Genomic DNA, 21,951 nt, shown 5'->3' with positions numbered 1-21,951 from the left:
CACTTGTTAAAGACATACTAAAGCCACAATGTGACATTACTAGTTACACATGAGAAGTCCTAAAATTTACTATATTTAGTGTGTGTATGGGTCAAAGGACAACTTTTGGCAATCAGTTTCCTCCTTTTACCATGTGGGTCCTGAATATCAAACCCTGGTTCTCAGGTTTGGTGGCAGGTGTCTTTACCTGCTGAGCCATCTTGCTGACTGGGTTAGAATACCTAAAATCCAAAAAATTGATATACTGGGGCTGGAAAGAAGACTCGGTAGTTAAGAGTGCTTGCTGCTCTTCCAGAGGACTGAAGTCCTGTGCCCGACACCCATATAGGGAACAAGTGCTGCAACTCCTGCCCCAGGAATCTAACGTCCTCTTCTGGTCTCTGCAGGCAACGGCACTATTTCCCCACCATTGGGCAGATGCCTAATTAAAAATAAATCTAAAACAAAACCCCTGATATACAAAGTGTGGGCAAGGATGTAGGAACTTGCTTTCGTTGCCAGCGAGGATAATACAACTATTTTAGCGAACTGGCTGGTAGGACCTCTTGATGGTAAACAAATATTGTGTGTGTGTGTGTGTGTGTGCGTGTGTGTGTGTGTGTGTGTGTGCATGTGAGACCCAGCAATTCTACTCCTGGGTATATGTTCAACAGAAATGCACACTTATTTCCTAAGAAAGAGTAAGACTGTCATAACAGCTTTGCTCACAAATAGCCCCAAGCTGAAGAATCCGATGTTCACCAGGAGTGGACTGGATTCAAGCAACAGAATATAATAAACGGGGGCTGAGGCAGGAGCAGGTGCATCTCATAGACCCGTGTGGTGGCCTATCTGTTCCATCAACTGCACTCGAGGGCTTTGGTTGCTATACTACTGCAGCTGGACCACTTTTGAAAACCAATCAGATTATTTTAAAGATGCTTAATTTGCCACTGATGCCAACACTAATCTGCCTTTTAAAATTTCTTTATGATTTTGAAATAAAGTCATGAAGGTTGTAGAAAACTTAGAATAGACATATACAGAGTAACCGGAACACAAATCCTCCTGGCTGGGCACCCTCCACAGAGAAATCCCTGTGACCTTGGAGTCCAGACATTGCTGCGTAATACAAAACCCAAGTCCCCCAAGGTGAATGAGTACGTACCTTACAGAGCAAGGATTGCCTGGGACGGTTGGCAGAAAGTGAGGAGGTTACTGTGGCACTGTGAAGTTTTGAGCCACTGGTCACCTAATCTCTTTATCCGACATTGCAGCTCAGGGACTGCTCCTCCCCATCTGCACACCCAGGTTCACTATGGGCAACTCACTAGCATTCACTCACACTCATGGGCCACTCACTAGCATACACTCACACTCATGGGCCACTCACTAGCATACACTCACTCAGTGCCACTCACTAGCATGCACTCACCTCGAGAACCCTCTGCCTCTCCACCTGGTTTGGTCCCCTCTTAACTCCGCTAAATTCCTTCCTGGGCCCATTTCTCTGTTCCCTGAAGGAGACAGAATTTAATTCATCTGATCTTGTGAATCTACCTCTGCTCCACAGAGCAAGCCTGACAGCTCCTACCTTTTGTGTTGAGATCATCTTTCAGCACTGGCCTTCTTTCCCGCCTTCACGGTGATCAGGGCCATGGGATAAATACTTCCTCTTTCTCCTCTGTGCAAAAACTTACCAACATCCCCAAGTCTTGTCCTCAAACAAGCTCTCCAAACTGACTTCTCCTACACTCGAACCCTTGCCATCTCCACGGGACCTTGCCAATTCAGTTGTCTCCCAGCACCCTGGCATACGGATCAAATGGAGAATAAGATGGGGTCCAGCCCTCCAGGAACTCGCAGGCCCACAAAAAGCATGGCCAAGGTTTCTGGTGTAGAACCCAGGTAATGCTAGAGTGGGCAGAAAGCCCGAGGCTGACAGCAAGAATGTGAGCGTGACTCCTCATGGGGCAGAGGGGGACAGGAGTGGGCACTAAGGTCACACGAGAGGAGCAGACACCCAGCCAGCTCCATCCTGCCTCCCCTCATTTGATAGCTAGGGAGTCCCAGACACAGCCAGCACTCATGACATGACATATCCCGCCCTGTGTTTACTGACGTCAGGGGGCACATTGTGACTTGTAGGATCCTAACATCTTCCTGTTTAAAGGAAGGACGCAGAACTGTGCAGTGAGAAGCTATGTAATTCACAGTGGTAGAAATAACTGCATGAGATTTGCTCGATAATTTACTTTATTAAAGCATTATCAAGTTCTATTTTCATCGTCCGGGTACTGTTTGAAAAGGCACCGCACATCAGTAGGATGGCACATGTTTGTAGGTGGCTCTGCTTCATAATCACCCAGAGATGAACCATGCATTCTGTGGTGTCGCAGTTGCTGCCCGAGGCCATCAGACGAAAGGGCGGTCAGGTGGCTTGGGGTGCATAGAAGCAGTGGGTCTTGGCTATGGGCCAGGGGTGCCCATCAAAGGGCTGTATTCTGAAGGGAAGGGAAACAGTTTGGGGAAAAGAGTAGCTGGTTCAAACGAAACGATGGGAAATTAGATTTCTCAAAAGGGAGAGCCTGCCCAAATCTTCAGCTTCTTTCATGAAGCTATTTAAAAAGCATATTAGAATACCGATTAGTTAAAGAAAAGAACCCACAAGTTGCATGTGTATGCTTGTGTGAATGTATGTGCATGTGTATGTGCGGTACTGGGGTCAAACCCAGGGCCAACTGCTCTATCACAGAGCTCTGACCTCACAACTAAATCTAGTTTTAAAAGAAGTAATTGTATTTAAAAAAATTAAATGGGATTACAAAAATTATGTTGGCAGGACGGTGACCATACCGCTACCGACGCAGGCCTTTCATCCCAGTACTTGGGAGGCAGAGGCAGGCGGATTTCAGTGAGTTCAAGGCCAGCCAGGGATGGTATACAGAAAAACCCTGTCTTGAAACCACAACCCTCAATATTGGTTGGTACATTGAAAAAAAAACTTTAGAAAAGATCATTAATGGCATAAAAGTAAGCCTTGCTAGTAAATTTGTTTTAAATAGATATTTACATGAAACACTCCTTTTTTTTCCTTCTGAGATGGGTTCTTACTCTGTAGCCCAGGCTGACACTGAACTCGAGCTAATCCTCCTGTCTCATCCTCCTGAGTGCCAGGATTATAGGTGTGTGCTACCATGCCCATCTCTCAGACTCTCTTAAACATTAGATCGTCTAAAGTGAAGAGTTTTCTAATCCAGGGTCTCTTTAGTAAGAAGAGCTAACGAGCCCTTCCTGCCAGTAGCAATGGGCAAGAAGACTTTGTTCCAATGACCAAGGGTGATTCTTTCCTGGAAGGTGTAGGCATAGAACTCGCCTGTGGCTTCATACATATCTCTTGACTTCACGGGAACCTTAGAAACCTGGGGAGCCCCCAGATTTCACTCCTGTATATGCAGGTGGGGGTAGGTCCCTGCCACAAAGTGGAGTAAACAAAGGCAGTGGGAACAAAACTGAGTCTTCAGAAGTTGCAGCAATAGCCACCGAGATCAGAAGCAAGAGCCTTTCCCAGCCCAGTCGACTGCATGACATCTCCAAGGACAGGTGAGGTGTGGGCTTTCCTCCTTAAACTGCAGTCCATTCCGGGCTCCAGGGGACCTGTGTCCATCTCTTCTCCTGCTACAGTCTCCGGAGAAAGCCGAGCTTGAAGCTGCTGGGGATCTGGGTCATCTCCAGGGCGTGCGGAGAAGCCGTGTAAGGAAACGTGACTTGAAAAAGATACTTGGTGTCCAGCATCAGTTGGGAAGAGTCACCCCGGTTATTCAGAAGAGCCTGAGGTCAGAACCAAGGGGAGGGAGTCAGAATGCGTGCATTCTGGTTCACCACTACTCGGAGGTCAAGAGCCTGGGAAGTCCAACAGCTCTGCCTCCTCGAGAGAGCTCAAGCCATCCGAAGAGAAGGCAGCCCCGGGTGGTCGAGTGCACAGCTCCAGGGAGACAAGCCTATTAGGGTCTCCTGTCCAGCCAGCTTCCAGGAAGTCTCCAAAAGCCATTCCTCACAGGACAGGCTGATTGGAACAATTCTTAGTCTTTTTTAAAATTTACATTTATTTGCATGTGTGTGTGTCTCGATTAGAGAACAACTTGGGGAAGGAAGTCTGTTCTCTCCTACCATAAAGGTTTGGGGATCAAATTCAGGTCTTTAGTCTTGGCAGCAAGCACCTTTGCGTGCTGAGCCATTTGGCTGGTCCATTTTATTCTTCTGTATTTATGTACATACCAAGGTTTAATTCTAAGCTCAGATGTGACTGGATCTCAAGTTTTACATTTTTTAAAATTCATTTACATCTTTACTACTTTTCTTTGGTGTCAGGATTGCTTTCTACTCTTTAAATTTTTAAAATTTCTAGGAGCAGTGGCCCATGCCTTTAGCCAGAGGCGGGTGGGTCTCTGTGAGTTCAAGGCCAGCTTGGTCTACAGAGTGAGACATCCAGGGCTACACAGAGAAACCCTGACTTGAGATAAAGAAATAAATGAATTTTTAAAAATTAAAAGTTTATATAGTATATATGTCTACGTGTGTATGCCCCCATGTGTGCAGTACCCACAGGGGCCAAAAGGGGCATCAGATTCCCTGGAACTGGTGTTCCAGGCAATTATGAGACTCATGACATGGGTGCTGGGAACTGAACTTGTGTCCTTTGTAAGAGCGGCAAGTGCTTGTGACTGCTGAGCCAGCACTCTAGCCTTCTGCTACCCTCTTGATAACCATGAGGACTCCAAAGGGCTTGTATATGTGGGTATAACTGGTGATGTTTACCATAGTAGCAATTAAAATAGCATTTAATATTAATAAGTCCATTAAATTGAACATAATATTTTTGTTGAAACACAGTTAAAATTTCAGAATAAAAAAAAAAGACAACACAGTGAGAAGCGGGAAGTTTTCTGTTTTGTGGCTTGAGCTGGTGTGAGACGAGTGTGCAACACCTGCTTCTGTATTCAGTGAGCTGGTGTGAGCTGGTGTGATGCCTGCTTCTGTATTCAGTGAGCTGGTGTGTGTGGGATGCCTGCTTCTGTATTCAGTGAGCTAGTGTGAGCTGGTGTGATGCCTGCTTCTGTATTCAGTGACTAAGTTGGTCTGGATGAAGTATGAAGAAACTCTACCTCCTATAGGCACAGCTCTGTAAAAAGCAAGGGTTTTGCAGACTCCTGAAAGGGTTTACAGGATCCTCAAGATCCCCTAGTTCACCAGGGGAAACTTTGGGGATTATCATAGAAAAATGGGTCCGCAGGTCTGTTTCCACCGGGCTCTGCTCACTGGCACTACTTCTCAAAACAAGCTGATAGGTGAGGGGCGCCAGGGCTAAAGGTGCTTGCTGCTAAGCCTGACAACCTGAGTTCAACCCCAGGAACCCACAGATGGATGAAGATAATGGATGCCTTTAATTTGTCCTCTGACCTCTATTCATACATTGTAAGATGCATGCACACACGCTGTGGCATATTTGTACACACACACACACACACACAATGATCTTTTCGTTAAGAGGAGCTAATGGTCACAGCACCGGGGGCCTGGTTTATGCTTCCATTCCCTTCTCATCAGGATGGGAACGAGTAAAAAGCCACCAGCTGAGGTTCCACGTGCTTGACAACCATGTTTTAATACTGGACCACATCATTTTACTCGAACATCAGTGTCTTATAGAGTGTAACAGGGTCGGGTTAACCTGGGCGCCCATAAGAAGCTCACCTGCACTTTGCGAACAAAGGATGGAGCGACTCTTTTCTCGAAGTCATCTATAGGTGTATATGAATTAAGGATCTTTATGATCTGTGAACATTACAGAACATGGAATCAGACCGAGGAAAAGAGCAAACAGTTCTGGACAGTTAGGAACCCTCAAGAAACACAGGTGGTTCCTTTAGACTATAATTGGTCTCTGGAGCCATGTGCTGTCTATTCCAAGAGAACAGGAAACAACACAAGCAGAATACAGAGTGCACAGAGACCAACCATAGTCAGATGGCAGCGAGGGACTCTCCCCTTCGAGCCTCCCAGCTCCCACTCGCATTAGTGCACAAGGAAAGAGCACACACACATTTATGCCGTGAAGCCTGCAATCACTACCCACCAAATAGTTATCAGGTAAAACAGGAGAAGTGACTTAGGGTCAGGGGCTACACAGCCAGCTATGGTGGGAAATGCCTCAGGATCTCTCCTTCGAGGTCCAGAGAGAAGCCGGAGTAGCCCGCCCACTCACCTGCACAGCGGACAGGCAGGTGCAGCACTCCGAGATCTCCTTGGCATCGCTGTCTGTGGTCTTCTTGACCTGGAGCAGCCAGGCTGCCTGAGAGAGGGGCTCCAGCGTCTCCTTGGCTGAACTGTTCTGCAAGTTCTTATCTTTAAGCCATTCTTCTAAGTAGCTGATGTTGCACCTGGAGAAAGCCAGCAGACACTTGAGGACAGAGGGCTAAATCCCTCGGCATATCCTAGAGGCTGCCAAGCTCACTGCATGCATGCTCAGCAGCCAAGTCCAGCTGTCTCACTTATAACAGGAGGGGATAAACTGGGAGATGGCTTTCCAGATCGCCACCATCATCTGTATGACAGCCATGACATAATGTGACGGTGTCGAGAGCCCTGTGTGGTAGGAAGATGCTGAACACACCGCTTGGCATGGTGACGTTGAGTCCATTCAGAGTTAAATATTTAGGTTGTTAAAAACATAAGTATGTACACTTTGGTGCCCAGAGCAACCACTACAAAACAATTAATAAATTACAAAGATACCAGAATATTCTAGGGACACCGAAAAGGCAGAAAAAGGAAATGAGAGGAACAAAACCCAGGAGGGGCAGGAAGAAAAGAATAGGGCAGGAGCCAGAGAGATGGCCAAGGATTCTGCTCTTGCAGAGGACCCCATGCATGGTGGGAGTTCCCAGAATATTGGGAGGCTCACAACAATCTGTAACTCCAACTCTGGGGGCATCATTGCCTCTGATCTCTGTGGGCAGTACACTTTCATATATGTACCTCAACACAGACACACACACACATACATGTAATTTAAAAAAAACAATAAAAATAAATTGTAAGGAAGAAAATAACACGGCAGATAGAACTAAATATATCATATCATGAATTACATTAAATTAAGGTAGTCTAAATTTCTCAATTAAGGAGCACACATGGTCAGACTGGATTAAAAAAAAAGAAAACATGATCAGGGCTGGAGAAACAGCTCAGCAGTTAAGAGTGATCACCGCTCCTACAGAAAAATCCATGTTTGGTTTCCAGCATCCACACCAGGCAGCTCACAATTGCCTGTACCTCCAGCTCTAGAGCAGCCGTTCTCGACTGTCCTAACGCTGACCCCAACATAAAGGTACTTTGTAACTGTGATTTTTCTATGGTTATGAATCATAATGTAAATATCTGATATGAGGGATATCTGACACGTGACTCAAAGGGTTGAGTCCACATATTGAGAACCACTACTCTAGAGGAATCTGATGCCCTCTTCTGGCTTCTGTGGGTACTGCACTCACAGGTACATATGCTCACCCCATAGATATAATTTAAAAACCAAGTCTTACAAATACCAAGACATTTGTGTATGCTAACTACAAGAAACTCACCTCAAATATGATGTAGGCATATTAAAAGAAATGGATATAAAAAGATATTTTATGAAAATACTAATCAAATAAATAAAATAAATCTGGAGTGGCTTTAATCATTTTAAAGAAGACTTCAAAGAAAAGAAAATTACCAGAAAGGGATAACATACCAGGATAACATACCATAATGACAAGAGGGCCACTTCACCCGGATCTCTAGTGCTGTAAGCCATTCCCTTAGTCCCCAGGAATCATCATTCGAATTCCTGTTCCTAGGCATGTAACCAACAAAGCCTGATCTATGACTGCAATGGAATTAAACTGAAGCAACCGAAAGGCGACCAGCAAGTGTAGAGTCACAGGTGTGCACAAGGCTTACGCCATGCTAGAAAGGAACCTGGAGCTTTGTATACACCAGGCCACCACTCAAAAAGCTCAGCCACATACCCAGCCCCTCTGCCTCATCTTTCAGTAGAAGCTTGTTCAGGCTCACAGCCATCTACCTATGTGGGACATGGTAAGAGCTTTTCCCCTTTCTCAACGAAGAGTAAAATATCTGCAAAGGCCAGTGTCTTTGAGTACCCCTTTGTATCTAAAAACTATAATATGGAGCCATGGGATTGTGTCCATGTGGTTTATGGGAAATCCAACTCCAACTTTCATGAATGCTAAGAAGACATGATGGATTCTTTGCAGGTCACAGCACCCACCTATGGTCACCTCCCTAGTCCCTCACAGCACACAGGTGTCAATCACCTCAACACACATACATATCTTAAACATCTCTCCTGCGCTGTGTGTTTCCTAATCACAGGCTCCATGGCGCCTCAATTTAAGATAGGATCTACGGTCCTTAAAACTGTGTTCTGTCTTCAAGATGAACTCCAAATGCTTTCAGTGCATTTGGGACACTCCTGGTCCAGATCTGACCCACCTCTCCATGGCGGTCCTACCGGGTTCTGCCAAACAGATGGCTGCTGCTTACTCCAGGCAGATCCGGACACAGACCACGCCTTTGCTTTCGTCCATCTCCTGTTTGGAATGTTCCTCTTTCTCAACCTTGTCACTCAATACTCTCCTCTCTTGTTTCCTCAGTGCATCTATTTGTCCTCCGTCTCATTTATCCCTGAGCATCCCATACCACCTGCTTGTGAGCCTCTCAACATGGTGCCAGGGTCTCTACCTGACTGGGCTAGCCACCCTCACGTGACTGGTAGGATAACCTTGGGAAACCAGAATCTACAACACAAAAGCAGTTCTCACTGGCCAGAGTATCAGGTCGGTAGGAGAGTATGAGAGGGTTGGTGTGGAGCCACCAACAAGCCAACCCACACTCAAAAGGCTCAGGGGGGCCTTGCACATGTCCAGGAGACAGCAGTGAGGGTCCAGCACCAGTGAACTGGCCTTTGGGAGCATTCCTTCCTGCTGGCCTCTCCAGGAGGCAGGAGGTGTGGCCTGTGGGTTGTACCTGATTTGCATCCTTCGGGAGGTGTGGCACGGGACTTTACCTGATCTGCATCCCTTTCCTGCAGGAGCACATGTCCTTCCTCAGGAGGAGGCTGTTGAGGGTCACCGCCCCGATCAGGTAGAATAGCTGCTTCACCACCTGCCTCACAAGCTCGGGGTCCAGGCCATTCTGACACATGGTGGTGTAGAAGTAGCTCAGCTGCTGCAGGACGGATGTCATGGTGTAGGCGTCTGTGTCATCGATACTGGAGGAGCGCTTCCGGAAACCGGTGGGCTTCAGACCGGAAATGCCCTGCAAGCTCTCATACTCCAGCATTCCTGGCACTGCGGGAAGGGTGGAAGGAAGGCTCTTTACACAGGGATCACGTGAGGGTGCACATCCTTAACCTCATTGTCTGTTCTTTATAGTCAATGGCTATGGTTGTGATAGAGCACAGTGGTTAATCTTGGTTGTCAGCTCAGTGGGATTTAGAATCTAGGAGACAAACTTCTGGGCCTGTCTGTGAGGGATTTTCTAGAATTAGGTAAATGGAGGTGAGAAAACCTACCCTAAGAGTATTCAGTGGCATTTACACACTGGGATCCTGGAACAAATAAAAGGGAGAAAGTCACCTGAGGCCCTGTTATCTATCATCTTCCTTTATTTCCTCACTGTGGCTGCAATACAGCCAGCTGTTTCATGGTCCAGCCAAGGACCACCTTTGCCTTGGTGGACTGTGTTCTCTTAAACTGTGAGCCAAAATAAACTTGCCCTTATGTTGCTTTTGGTATAGAAACAAACAAACAAACAAAAAGCACTAATATTTAAAAAAAAAAAAAGAACTGAGTATATTGGGATACCAAAGTAAGCCAGGGCATGGGCCATGGCTTACAGAAGGGCAGGACACCTCCTGGAGGCTTGAAACAGTGGTCCCCACAGGAAAAAGATCAGTAAACAGCTCAGAGCCTGGAATCAACAAAGCCTGAAGTATTTACATTTTTGAAAGCTGAGTAAAGAATGCACAAATGTGAGTGGGACCTGAGGACCTCAGATATACTCTTGTGTGGTCTAGCCACACGAGAACCAAAGCAGCACATCAAATAAATAGTGTAAGCTCTCCACAGGGTTCCCCTTAGGAAAAGACATCCTCACCCAAAGAAAATGGTCAACTGTGTGCTACTATACACGGAGTCACTTTAAACAAGCTAAGAATTAAAAGGTAGACACATGGTGATTACGTTTCTTAGTTTTCCAAGCTATGCTATTCATAATCACATATACCACACACAGAGTTTCTATTTTAAAGAGTCTCTTGGGCTGGGATTGCAGCTCACTTGGTAGAATGTTTGCCTAATAAGCATGAAGTCTTGGGTTTGATTCTCAGTACTAAGCAAAACCAGGCACGGTGGCACATACCTGTAATCCCAGCACTCAGGAGATACAGGCAGAAGAATTATGAATTCAAGACCTTTCATTATATATCAAGCTCAAGGCCAGCCTGGGTTATGGGAGACTCTGTCCCAAAGCAAACAAAGAGCTTCTATATCGTTGTATCTCTCGGCCATTCATTCTCTTCTTACCTATTATGGGCTGGATGTTGTTCTCCATCACGATGATGAACTGATAATAAATCCGAATAGCCACATCACTCAGAATCTGTCTGTATTCTGTAAGATCAAAATTGTTCAAGCAGTTCTTATTCTGCTGTGGGCTGTTATACTTCATGAATTCCTGCAAGCAATTTGAGCATAAGCATGAGAGCGTTGTAGACACTGGCGGAAACGGAAATACTGCCCCTCCTAAGGATGCTATGGTCAACACCTAGGGTAGCTTTTACAGCTTGAAGCTGAAGGTCTGCTTTTAAATGAGTTCTTCAAGTTTATCTTATATGACAAAAAAAAATAGCAATTTACTGTATAATCTCAGTCAGTGGCGGCTGTCATCACAGCACTGCCCCTGAAGCGGAGAGCTACAGAGAAAGACACTCGGTGTCCCGCTCTGGCCTCTGCATGTGGAGAACAACAGCCTAAATGCCACTTTATTGTTCCAGTTCCAGCGAAAAATGCCCCAGCGAAGCTTGAAGAACACCTTCATGACATCACTTCCTGGAAGCAGAGTTGGGGCGCAGAGGTCAATAATCAGAGTCCTCTAGAGAGAACAGTTAGCAAAGATAAATCAGAGGTTCTATTTTGGGTCATCATGCTGAAATCCACAGCACGGCCCCATCAGGTGGAAACACCACCATCACACCTTCTATTGACTGGAAAACGGAGGAAAGCAATGCTTCACACTGAACCCAAGGTCTGAACTCTCTGGAGTAGCACCCATGCACATACAGGTGATACACGAACTAGCCTCCTGGGTGAAGAGGAGGCCGGCAAGCTAGCTGGCACAGAGGCTGAGTGGAGTAGGGAGTTCCCAATGAAGGCCTCCCTGAGCCAGATTGTGAGGTGGTCCCGGGAGGCCATCAGCAGGACAGACGCGCGTCCTTACCTCCTCCCCACTGTACTGCTTCAGGCAGTTGAGGAAGTGACACGTGTTGGACAACCAGAAGGACAGCATCTCCAAATCCTCCAGATGCTCCTTAGACAAGAGAAGACAATGAAGGCACAGAGGCACACACCTTTAATCCCAGCACTCGGGAGGCTGAGGCTTGTAGATCTCCAAGAATGAGGTCAGTCTGGGCTACACAGTAGATCCCTGTCTCAAAAAAAAGCAAAAACAAACATTAAAAACAAGCTTAGCTGGTAACCTCCAATCATCTGTGTGCCACACGCATGTGGGTCCCTACCCATAGAGCGGACCGTGGGTTGTCTAGCTGCCAGCCATTCTGATGAGCACAGCTAGGGAGGGACATCCAGCAGGCCGAGCAGAGCCACCCTCCAGCCCAGATGAGTCATTGCAGTAAGGTTAGGAGCACAGGAGTGCACTCCATCTTCTTCAACACACTGCACGGGAGTCGGGGAGGTCACCTTACGAAGTCACTGACCTAATGAACACCTGGTCCTTCTTTTCTAGACCAGGAGAAACAGCAACAATAGGTTTTCATGCAAATAAACACCCATATACATAAAATAAAATTCTCAATGAAAACCTATTGTTGCTGTTTTTCCTGGTCTAGAAAAGAAGGGCCAGGTGTTCATTAGGTCAGTGACCTTGTTTTATTTGCATGTGTGTCTATGCACCATGGAGGTCAAAAGAGGGCATTGGATACCCTGGAACTGGAGTTATGGAGGGTTGTAACTACCATAGCTACCATGTGGGGTCTGAGAATCAAACTCAGGTCCTCTGCAAGAGCCCTCAATGCTCTTAACCACTGAGCCATCTCTCCAGTGCCAGTAATAATGTTTTAGGAAGGAGACTCATATGCTTGTCACTGGAAGAGATGGATAATCTTTCAGTTTCCCATTTCCTTACTGCTACACTAGTGCGGCACAGATCCCTCACTCATGAGGGGACGGAGGGGTGAGGCTGGGAGAACAGATCCCTCACTCATGAGGGGACGGAGGGGTGAGGCTGGGAGAACAGATCTCTCACACATGAGGAGACGGAGGGGTGAGGCTGGGAGCACAGATCCCTCACACTTGAGGGGATGGAGGGGTGAGGCTGGGAGCACAGATTCATCACTCATGAGGGGATGGAGGGGTGAGGCTGGGAGCACAGACCTCTCATACCTGAGGGGATGGAGGGGTGAGGCTGGGAGCACAGATCTCTTACACCAGAGGGGATGGAAGGGTGAGGCTGGTGCCTACCAGATTGTAGCCTCTCCAAGAGTCTTTGAGGCTCACTGGCAGAACCTCCGCCATTTGTCTTTCCTTAGAGGCCAAGGGTAGATAAAGACTGGGTCACTTCCCAGAGCCCTTCCCAAATCAGACACTATACCGAGATCCAGCACCAAAGGCGGCTCCTACCTTAACTACATGCTTGATGCCGTTAATGGCACTGTTCATGAGGGACTTGAGCATGTCGGCATCATTCAGGGAGTCCGCATACCGCACACACATGAACAGGATGTGAGCCGGCAGCCCGGGAATCATGTTCACTACCACGCCTCGGGGCTTCAGGTCTGTAGGGGGAAAGAAACCCGCTCTCAGCTGCTGGTGAGCGCTCCTCCCATGATAGGAGGGGGTGGGGTGGGGCTTCTGGCCTTTCTGTGCTTGGATAGAGCCTGAGAGCATAGTGTCTCTTCTCTCAATCTGAGAATCTCCAACTTTTACTTAGCGAAAGCACATGAGGGGCCACCGGCTCACCCCACACTTCATTGTTAAAGGGCTCATTCTCTGTTAAGAGGCCAGATGGGAGGAAAGAATTTGTAATTTTCGCTGGCAAGGAGGCTCTAGATATTGGAACTCCAACATAAGAAAGGAACCCAACCCAGGTACCTCACCCCAATCGCTTTGGTAAGGATGGGAGCCATCTCAAGTCACAGGAAGCTGTCTCCAATGGAGACACTAGTGGCCAGCAGTACAGCAGAGGAGACAAGCTATCAAGCTAGTCTCAGGGTAAGAGATGTCAGAGAGGGTGGCGCATGCCTTTAACCCAAGCACTCAGAAGGCAGAGGCAGGCAGATCTCTGTGAGTTCAAGGTCAGCCTGGTCTACAGAGTTAATGCCAGGACAGGCTCCAAAGCTATACAGAGAAACCCTGTCTTGAAAAACAAAAACAAAAGAGAGAGAGAGAGAGAGAGAGAGAGAGAGAGAGAGAGAGAGAGAGAGAGAGAGAGAGGTCAGAGAGGGGATGGAGAGAGGCTCAGAGGTTAAGAGCACTGGATGCTCTTGCAGAGGATCCGGTTCAGCTCCCAGCATTCATGTGGTGGCTCACAACCATCTATTAACTCCTGTCCATAGGAGCTGATGTCCTTTTCTGCGATCCACGAACACCAAGAATGTTCATGGTGCACATACATACATTCATGCAAGTAGACACTCATACACATTAAATAAATGATTAGTCTTTTAAAGAGAGAGATGTCGGAGAGACAGAGCAGGGATAAAGGGAAGCTTACGACAGGAAAACAGGAGCTTCCAGGGGCCGAGTTAAGGCCACTACAGAGAAGACGTCCCTTGGTGTTAACACACGTAGGGCTGTGTTAGAGTTTGAATCTTAAAAGTTTATGCTTTGAACACTTGCTTCCCAGCTAGTGGTGCTATCTGGGGAGGCTGTTACCTAGCCTGTAAAATAGGTCATTAAGGGTGGGCCTTCAAAGAAGGCCCCTGATCCCTGCCACTGTCTGTTTCCCGCTGATGTACTGTGAGCAGGTTTCACCCCCACACTCTCTCACTACCACGAACTCAGCGGGCCCGCCATGCCAAGGTAAATCTTTCTTCCAGTTGTTTCCAGCAGGCGTTTTGTTAGCAGTGATTGGAAAGCAATCAACAGCCGGATGCTCTTGTTCTGTCTCTGTCTCTCTGTACGCACATGCACACACAGTCATTACAAAGCAGAGGAATCAAGGCAGCATCTTTTTCTTGAAAGGTCTTGGGGAGGATGGAGAGATGGCATTGCAGCCAAGAACATACACTTCTTTTTCAGAAGAGCAGAGTTTAACTCCCAGTACCCACACTGGACAGCCAACAATTTCCTGTAACTCAGTCCTTGGACACGCAACACGAGTGTTCCACCACTGAACTACATTCTTAGCCATTGGCTTTGTATGATGGGGTTTCCTATGTAGTTCAGGCTGGTCTAGGACTCACAGTATTTCTGCCTTTCTGCCCCTAAGTGCTTGGATTACACATTTGCCCCACCAGGCCCAGGCCCAGGAGTTGTGTCTTCCATTCTGACCCTATGATTAGATTTGGGAGGCGGTTGGGACAGTGGTTCTCAGCTGAGGACTGTTTTGGTTACCCAGAGGACACTGACAGTGAACCCTGGATCTTGACACCAGCTTCTAGAGTAGGCGGAAGCTAGCGATACGGTGCTGTAGTTCACAGTGCATAGCCTTTTCCCTCAACCAAGGGCCACCTGGTCAGCACTGAAGCTGGGAAGCTTCAAGCTAGGGGGGAAAGCATGAAGGAAGAGAGAGAAAAAGAAGAGCCCTCGTCCAGGACTTTGGGACTGACTGATATTCAAGTTCTCAAAGAGAAAGCATGACCCAGAGATATGGGTTTGACTACCAAGAATGAGGTTTTGAATGATCTTGGCCTCATCTTCTTTTTTGTATTCCAGCATTCCAAGGTACTCCTTGGGTCCTGAGGGCAGGTGCACTTCGTTGGCTGCAGACAAAGGCAAATTGTCAGCTACATACACGAAAGCCACACTCTCCGGTTCATTGTGAGGATATTGTCCAAGTCTACCCTGGTCATAAATCGCTACAGCTTGCAGCTATTGTTGGGGCTGTTGGATGCTTCAGACTTCTCCCTATAGTGATTTCTGTCTGCTGAAAAAACAAAGATGTACTTGAATGAATCCCAGAGTGCCTCTTTCGTCTCCAGTATGGCGGGGAGGGAGAGAAACCCAAGACACTGCCCTGATGATGTCTACAGGGAAGGTACAAGACTCAGGAAACAAAATGCTAAGACACACATCTTGACCACAGGGGTGGGGCTGCACTCTCCCATGGCTCCTGTGAGAAATAACCACATACTTAAGGGAACAATGTTAGGCTGCTAAGTTGGAGGAATGTGTTACATCAAAATGGGTAACTGATATAGGCAAAAGGAGTCCTGACTTAGTTGTGTTGAGCTGAAAGGAAGTAGTGAAAGAGACAAAATGGATCTAGGACTTAGAAAAGAAGTGACGATTAGGTATGAGGTTTGGTTTGGTAGACATTATATATAGAGAGTATAGCTCATTATTTTACTCATCTACTCCTTTTTGTCTATCATCATCCATCTTCCATTGATATATACATCCACCCATCATCCACCTGTCATCTACCCATCCATCCACCCATCCATCCATCCATCCACCAATTCTAATAGTAGAGACATAAAGGACAGGACATCTAGACCTGTCCCTTGTTTCCATGAGGCAGATCGGCTCATAACATCTCTTACTGGCCAGGCAGTGGTGGCACACACTTTTAGTCCCAGCACTTGGGAGGCAGTGGCAGGTGGATCTCTGAGTTTGGAGCCAACCTGGTCTACATAGAGAGTTCCAGGACAGCCAGGACTACACAGAGAAACCCTGTCTTGGAAACAAAAACAAAACAAACATCTATTACCGAAGAGGAAAGAGCCTGAAGATATTGCAAACTTAAGATAAAAGTGTAGTATAAGAATAAAGGAGGGCTTCAAAAAAATGAGCACAGAAAAGAAAGGTGGCTGTAGGCACAGCCTGTGCGAGCAAAGATGGGACAGAGAGGACCGTGAAGAAGGAAAGTGTGGAGAACGTGGCAAGAGGGGAAGGCTGGCATGGACATGGGCTCCAAAGCTAAGGGAAGAAAGGTAGTGGTCCTTCCCTCGGGCCTCCTGGGGACAGGCTGCAAATGCCACTCAGCTGAGGTCAGGATGTAATGTCTGTCTTCTCTGTTTCTCTCCACATCTTCAAAATGACTAACTGGATACTCACTCACAATTTCATCTTGACAAAGAGGAGCTAACAGAGGAAGGGGATAACGTACTTGTTTTAGGGGGTTCCTTGAAACAACAGGAGTGTTCATGCTGTCTGGTACAATGAGCTTCTTTATAACCTTAAAGGCTCTTTAGCCTAGCCCAAGGCCCTAAACCTGAGCAGTTGAGCATCATTCCCTTAGGCTCTGCGTACTTCGAACATGGTCATGATCACACACTTCAGAACACAGTGCCTTCCCTGAAAGCTGCAAAGAATAAGGCCGTACCCCTCCTACCTTTTTCAATGGTCTTGGTTAAAGTCTTGACTTGATCCTGTAGCTTTTTAATGACTCTGTCCTTCATGTCTAACTCTTCCTCAAGATCCTTCAGAAACCCAGAGAAACAAGGAATTTTCTCAGAAGCATCTCCTTTGACTTTGATTTTGTCAATGCCTTTACAGATCTGTAGTTCACGTTCCATAGAATTCACTTGCACACATGATTTGCTCAGCGGCTGCTTTCCGGATTATCCAGTTCCTGATATTTTCAAGGCTCCCCTAGTGAACACTACATCTGGGCTGGCTCACACCTGATGCTCAGAGCTCAATCCCCAATACCACACGGTGGATTCTGCATGTTGTGTTCACACACACACACACACACACACACACACACACACACACACACACACTGTCCAGGTCAGTTTAGCTTTTTGCTAATGTACCATGATCTAGAGTCACTGGGAGGAGCGAACCTCAATTCAGACAATGCCCCCACCAAGTTGGCCTGCAGAGAATTTTCTTGATTAACGATTGCTGTTGAGGGATCCACCAATAAATTAATGTCCAATACAGAGTGAAAATTAGAGCTGGGGAAATGGGCTCTTTGAATGTCAGAAGAGGGCGCCAGAGAGACTTCTGAGGTTTGGACAGGGCTTTCCCTTTCCTCTTCTGGGTGAAGAGGCTGTTTGGCTTAAACACTAGGAGAGAAACATCTCTCACAAAGGGCAGAGAGCCTTCCAGTTCTTCTGAAAGTGACTACCTGTTATTTTCCCCTTTCCGTTATGACTGGGTCTTGTACATGGCAGGCTGTTCTCAAACTCCCTTCAAGGACGACCTTTAGCTCCTGATGCTCCTGGGATTACAGGCGCTCACTACCACGTCTGGACTGTGCAGTGCTGCAGACGGCACGCGCTCCACCGCTGAGTTTTATCATCACACAACCACCAGTCTTTAGATAAGGACCCAGAGTGCCCTCACAGAAGGCCTTTCGGTCTACAGCTGTTATCCTTATTCGACAGGCGGAACATTTAGTTCCCTGCTCAGCAACACCGCCACACAGAGCCAACCGTCCGTACCCCTTACCCTGGTTTCCAAAGACAGCTGAGAGGCCTCCTGTTGGAGAGTACGCTTGGCTTCCTCTTCAGCTTCTGGTTGCTTCTCCAGGAACTCGCTGGCCTCCTGCAGTTCTTGGATCTTATCTGTGGGCCCCTCATTTCCTTTGATTTCCACTGCCCTGAGGAAGGGACAAGATGCTCTGGGCATCATGTGACCACTGCACAGTTCCTGCCAGTTCCCACCAGAACACTCACTTGCCCTGTGCCCCCAGTTCCCACCAGAACACTTACTTGTCCCACACTCCTTCCTCATCTCTGGCTCGATTTAGGTGACTGAACGACTCTTCTGGTTTTCCTATCATGAGAAACCTGTCACTGCTATGGTCAGCCAAGCTACTGAGATCTAATTCGGGGTTGCCATTATTTTCCCAGAGGCTCTAATCCATATCTAATCAGAGATGATTAGGTTTTGTTTGGTCTGAACAAGGTTTAGTTTGTTTGCTTGCTTTGTAAAGCATTATTTGTAAAGCATAAGAATGACATTTGATATGAACATCTAGATTTCTATATTCTCTTTAAAAATAGTGATAGCAGAACCAGGGGCTACATTCCCACTGTGCCAGACGCCCACGGAACTTGAAGGAAGCTGCCCCTTTAATACCACACTTTCTTGCCCTCTAGGCAGCTATCCCTTTACCCCTGTGCTACCTGCCTGGCCCTGGAGACCACAGCTTAATGCCCCCAATGCCGTGACTTCCCATGAATTTCCTGGATGCCGGTGGTCTAAGAGTAGGACCAGGATGGTTCTGTTACCTTCCATCTTCTCGGTCTGCTCCTTCAGGCGGGACTCAAGATCCTGCTTCTGCCTCTCCAGCTCTGAAATTTGCTGTTTGAAGTCTGGGATCATCTTCAGAGAACAGTTAGCAACTATTAGAATAGTCAGTGTTTGAGTCTGGACCTTAACTCTCCACAACAAACATTTATCCATCTCCCGTTCAGCTAGTAAAACACATAGCTGTGTAAAAGTTCAGCTGAGGCACTAGATTTGCTGACATTCTATCCCCTCCTTCCTCTAAAGACGTATACAGTGGTCTCCAAAAATCCCAGCATGCTCAGGGAGCGCAGTTCTCACACGACTGTCACTGTGGGAAGGGGAGATTGCCCCGTGCTGAACTGTACCCATGTACCTGGAACAGGACATCCTATCTCAGAACATCCTGTAGCTGGAATTGTCCAGGGCTCTCCCCCTCTCCTTTGGTGTGTGCCTTATGTCCATCCCTTCACCTGCAGCCAGGTACAAACAGTTTGTCTGTTCTCTAAGTTTTTACAGACACCCAGGCCGCCGAAGCCCAAACATACAAACCTATCTTAAAAGCACCATAAGCACCATGTGTTTCTGTATCTTGAAAGCATATTCTCTCTCTCTCTCTCTCTCTCTCTCTCTCTCTCTCTCTCTGTGTGTGTGTGTGTGTGAGAGAGAGAGAGAGAGAGAGAGAGAGAGAGAGAGAGAGAGAGAGAGAGAGCCTGTAGATCCGTGGCAAGGCCTACCATGTTTTCTGATGTCAGCCTGGTGACTTCGTGACGGATACTTTCATTGATGCCCGTCTCTTCTCGGAACAGTTTCTGCAGGTGGTTGATCTCTTGGCTCAGGTGCACTACTTTGAAGTTCAGACCTTCAATCTCTTTTTCATAGCAATCCTTCTGAGTCTGGAAATGGCTTTCCAGAACACTGTTAAAAGAAGGGGAGAGGTCTCCACATTGCTGGGCTGACCACAGAGGGGACATCGTGCTACAGTTGAGAAAGCTAGGGTCAGCATTTCCCTTTCAGGACTGAAGCTGACAATGCATTCACAGAAACAGGGAGGGAATTAGGAGCCGAAACCAAAGAAGCCTGGCCACTGTTAGAAAGCAGTGTGTGTGGTTAACATGCAGTTTACGACAAAGGCATTTCATTTTAGAAGTGATTCAGTTATGGTTTTACAGTTAATAGTTTGAAACCTTTGTTCTGCGAGATACAGCTGTGATGATGTGGTCTATACACCTGTGAGGGTTCCCTGAGTGTACAACGTGAGGGGGACCCTGCAGTGTCACCAGGCTGTCATAGGAGCTGGTGGCAGTAGGAAGTCCACACATGACAGTGGAGGTATAAATGAGGACTCCTCTGTTCTTTCTCTTTCTCTCTTTCATGTTCTCTCTCCTTTGGGTCCCTCTATGTAGCTCTGGGTGTCCTGAAACTCCATATCTAGATCAGACTTGGCCTTGAGCTCACAGAGACCCAACCGCCTCTGCCTCCCTAATGCTGAAATTAAAGGCATGTACCATCATGCCCAGTGAGAAATCTATTTTCAACTCAGTTTGCTGTGGACCTAAAACTTCTACAAGACAATGAAGTTTATTAATTTAAAGAAGCGCCACAGAAACTTCCTCAGTCCAGCCACACAACAGTAGCTGCTTATATAATGTAACTATGTCTTACTCTTACTTTTAAAACATCCATGCATTTTTACTTTATGTGTGCTTGCCTGCATGTATGTATGCATGTATACCATGTGTGTGCATTGCCTGTGGAGAGCAGAAGAGGGCATCAGATCTAGAGTTATAGACAGTTGTAAGCTACCATGTGGTTGCTGGGAATCTGGTAGACCTGGGCCCTTGGCAAAAGCAGTCAATGTTTCTAACTGCTGACCCATCTCTCCAGTACAGATTTTGTTTGTTTTTTGAGATAGGGTCTCTAGCCCAGGCCAGTCCCAAACATTTTGGTAGTTAATGATAACCTTGGAGTTCTCCATCTTCTTGAGTTTCAAGTGCTGGGGTTACAGATGAGCCCATCACACCCCATTTATTCAGTGCAAGGGATGGAAACAGAGTTTTCTTTTGGGGGGGCATGGTTTGAAACAAGGTTTCAAGGTTTGGAGACTGTCCTGGAACTCTCTCTGTAGACCAGGCTGGTCTCAGACTCATAGAGATCCACCTGCCTCTGCCTCCCAAGTGCTGGGATTAAAGGTGTGCACCACCACTGCCTGGCTGGAAACCAGAGTTTTATGCAGGCCAGGCAAGCACTCCACTAACTGAGTTACATCCCCAACCCTGTAACTAGTTTCGAGGAAACAAGTTACAGGTTTTCTCACCAGGTCTCCTCTTACTAGGCAAATGGCTGAATTCTCAGAGAAGTCTTTCTAGGGGCTATTAGACAATTTTACCATAAGAATTTACTTCACATGTCAAATATGGGTAAGATGAACTTCCTAACATTGTACTGTCTCTGGAAAAACAAACAAACAAACCAAAAACCAAAACCAAAACTAGAAAACAAAACAAAACAAACCCCAAGGGAACAAACACCTCACCGAGTTGCCTTTTTGAGTCCTTCATAGGCAAACCAAAGTTCTCCATCCTCATTTAAGTGCTCCAGATCCTCCACAGAGAGCCTGGGAAATAAAACAAAGAAGGCACAAATGTCCAGCCTCCTTACTCACGGATCACATGGTTTGTATGTGTTATTCCTACAGTACAGTTCACCTTGCTTTCTAAAGGATTGTGTGTATGTGTGCAGGCATGTATGTGTGTGTTCAGGAGCTGGTAGAGACCATCACATCCTCCATGGAGCTGGAGTTTCCACTGGTACTAGGAACTGATCCCTGGTCCTCTGCAGGGAGCAAGCACTCTTAACCACTGAGTCATCCATCAGCCCCTCCAACTCCCAACCCCAGTTTTATTTTTTTTAGGCAGGGTTTTTCACTGGCCTGGCACTCACTGATTGAACTAGACTATCTGGTCAGTAAACCCAGGGATCCTCTGTCTCTGCTGCCCCAGTGGTTGGTCATAAGCATGTAAGGCCATGCTTAGCTCCCCCGCTTTTTAAAGAAAAGCATAGGTTGTAGGGATCAAACTTACACGCTACCACTTCACTCAGTGTAAATGCTTGTAAATGTCTGAAGACGTAAGACTGATACCTGCTTCTAACATCTTCTATGTCGTAGCTCTCCAGAAGCTGTTTGGTGACCTCTGACATCCGATCTGGAAGGGAAGGAAGAGCAGCATAAATCAAAGTCGAGCATAGCTTTCTTCCCTGG

At 46.9% G+C, this 21,951-nt stretch overlaps 1 protein-coding gene across 4 annotated transcripts in view; it reads right to left on the bottom strand.

Moving 5' to 3' along the window:
* Positions 1–2,232: 2,232 nt before the first annotated feature.
* Positions 2,233–21,951, bottom strand: part of Myo5c (myosin VC) — a 76,992-nt gene continuing 57,273 nt past the window's right edge. The window contains exons 27-41 of one of the 4 annotated variants that reach the window (XM_050126919.1): positions 21,832–21,895; positions 21,226–21,306; positions 19,427–19,607; positions 18,692–18,785; positions 18,170–18,233; positions 17,907–18,057; positions 16,840–16,927; positions 15,167–15,265; positions 12,963–13,117; positions 11,545–11,634; positions 10,632–10,782; positions 9,113–9,395; positions 6,245–6,419; positions 5,734–5,814; positions 2,233–3,810 (exon numbers count right to left, since the gene is read on the bottom strand). In XM_050126919.1, the coding sequence (XP_049982876.1) occupies positions 3,658–3,810; positions 5,734–5,814; positions 6,245–6,419; positions 9,113–9,395; positions 10,632–10,782; positions 11,545–11,634; positions 12,963–13,117; positions 15,167–15,265; positions 16,840–16,927; positions 17,907–18,057; positions 18,170–18,233; positions 18,692–18,785; positions 19,427–19,607; positions 21,226–21,306; positions 21,832–21,895 (1,910 nt within the window). In that variant the 3' untranslated portion in view covers positions 2,233–3,657. The other 3 variants (XR_007589378.1, XR_007589379.1, XM_050126932.1) reach the window with 3 other exon arrangements.

This window comes from Alexandromys fortis, unplaced genomic scaffold (assembly GCF_014885135.2).
Source record: "Alexandromys fortis isolate MF-2015 unplaced genomic scaffold, M_Fortis_MF-2015_v1.1 scaffold_22, whole genome shotgun sequence".
In the NCBI taxonomy this organism is placed as follows: Eukaryota; Metazoa; Chordata; class Mammalia; order Rodentia; family Cricetidae; genus Alexandromys; species Alexandromys fortis.
Note: the sequence above shows the minus strand (reverse complement) of the source record. Positions and strands in the feature narration are given on the sequence as shown.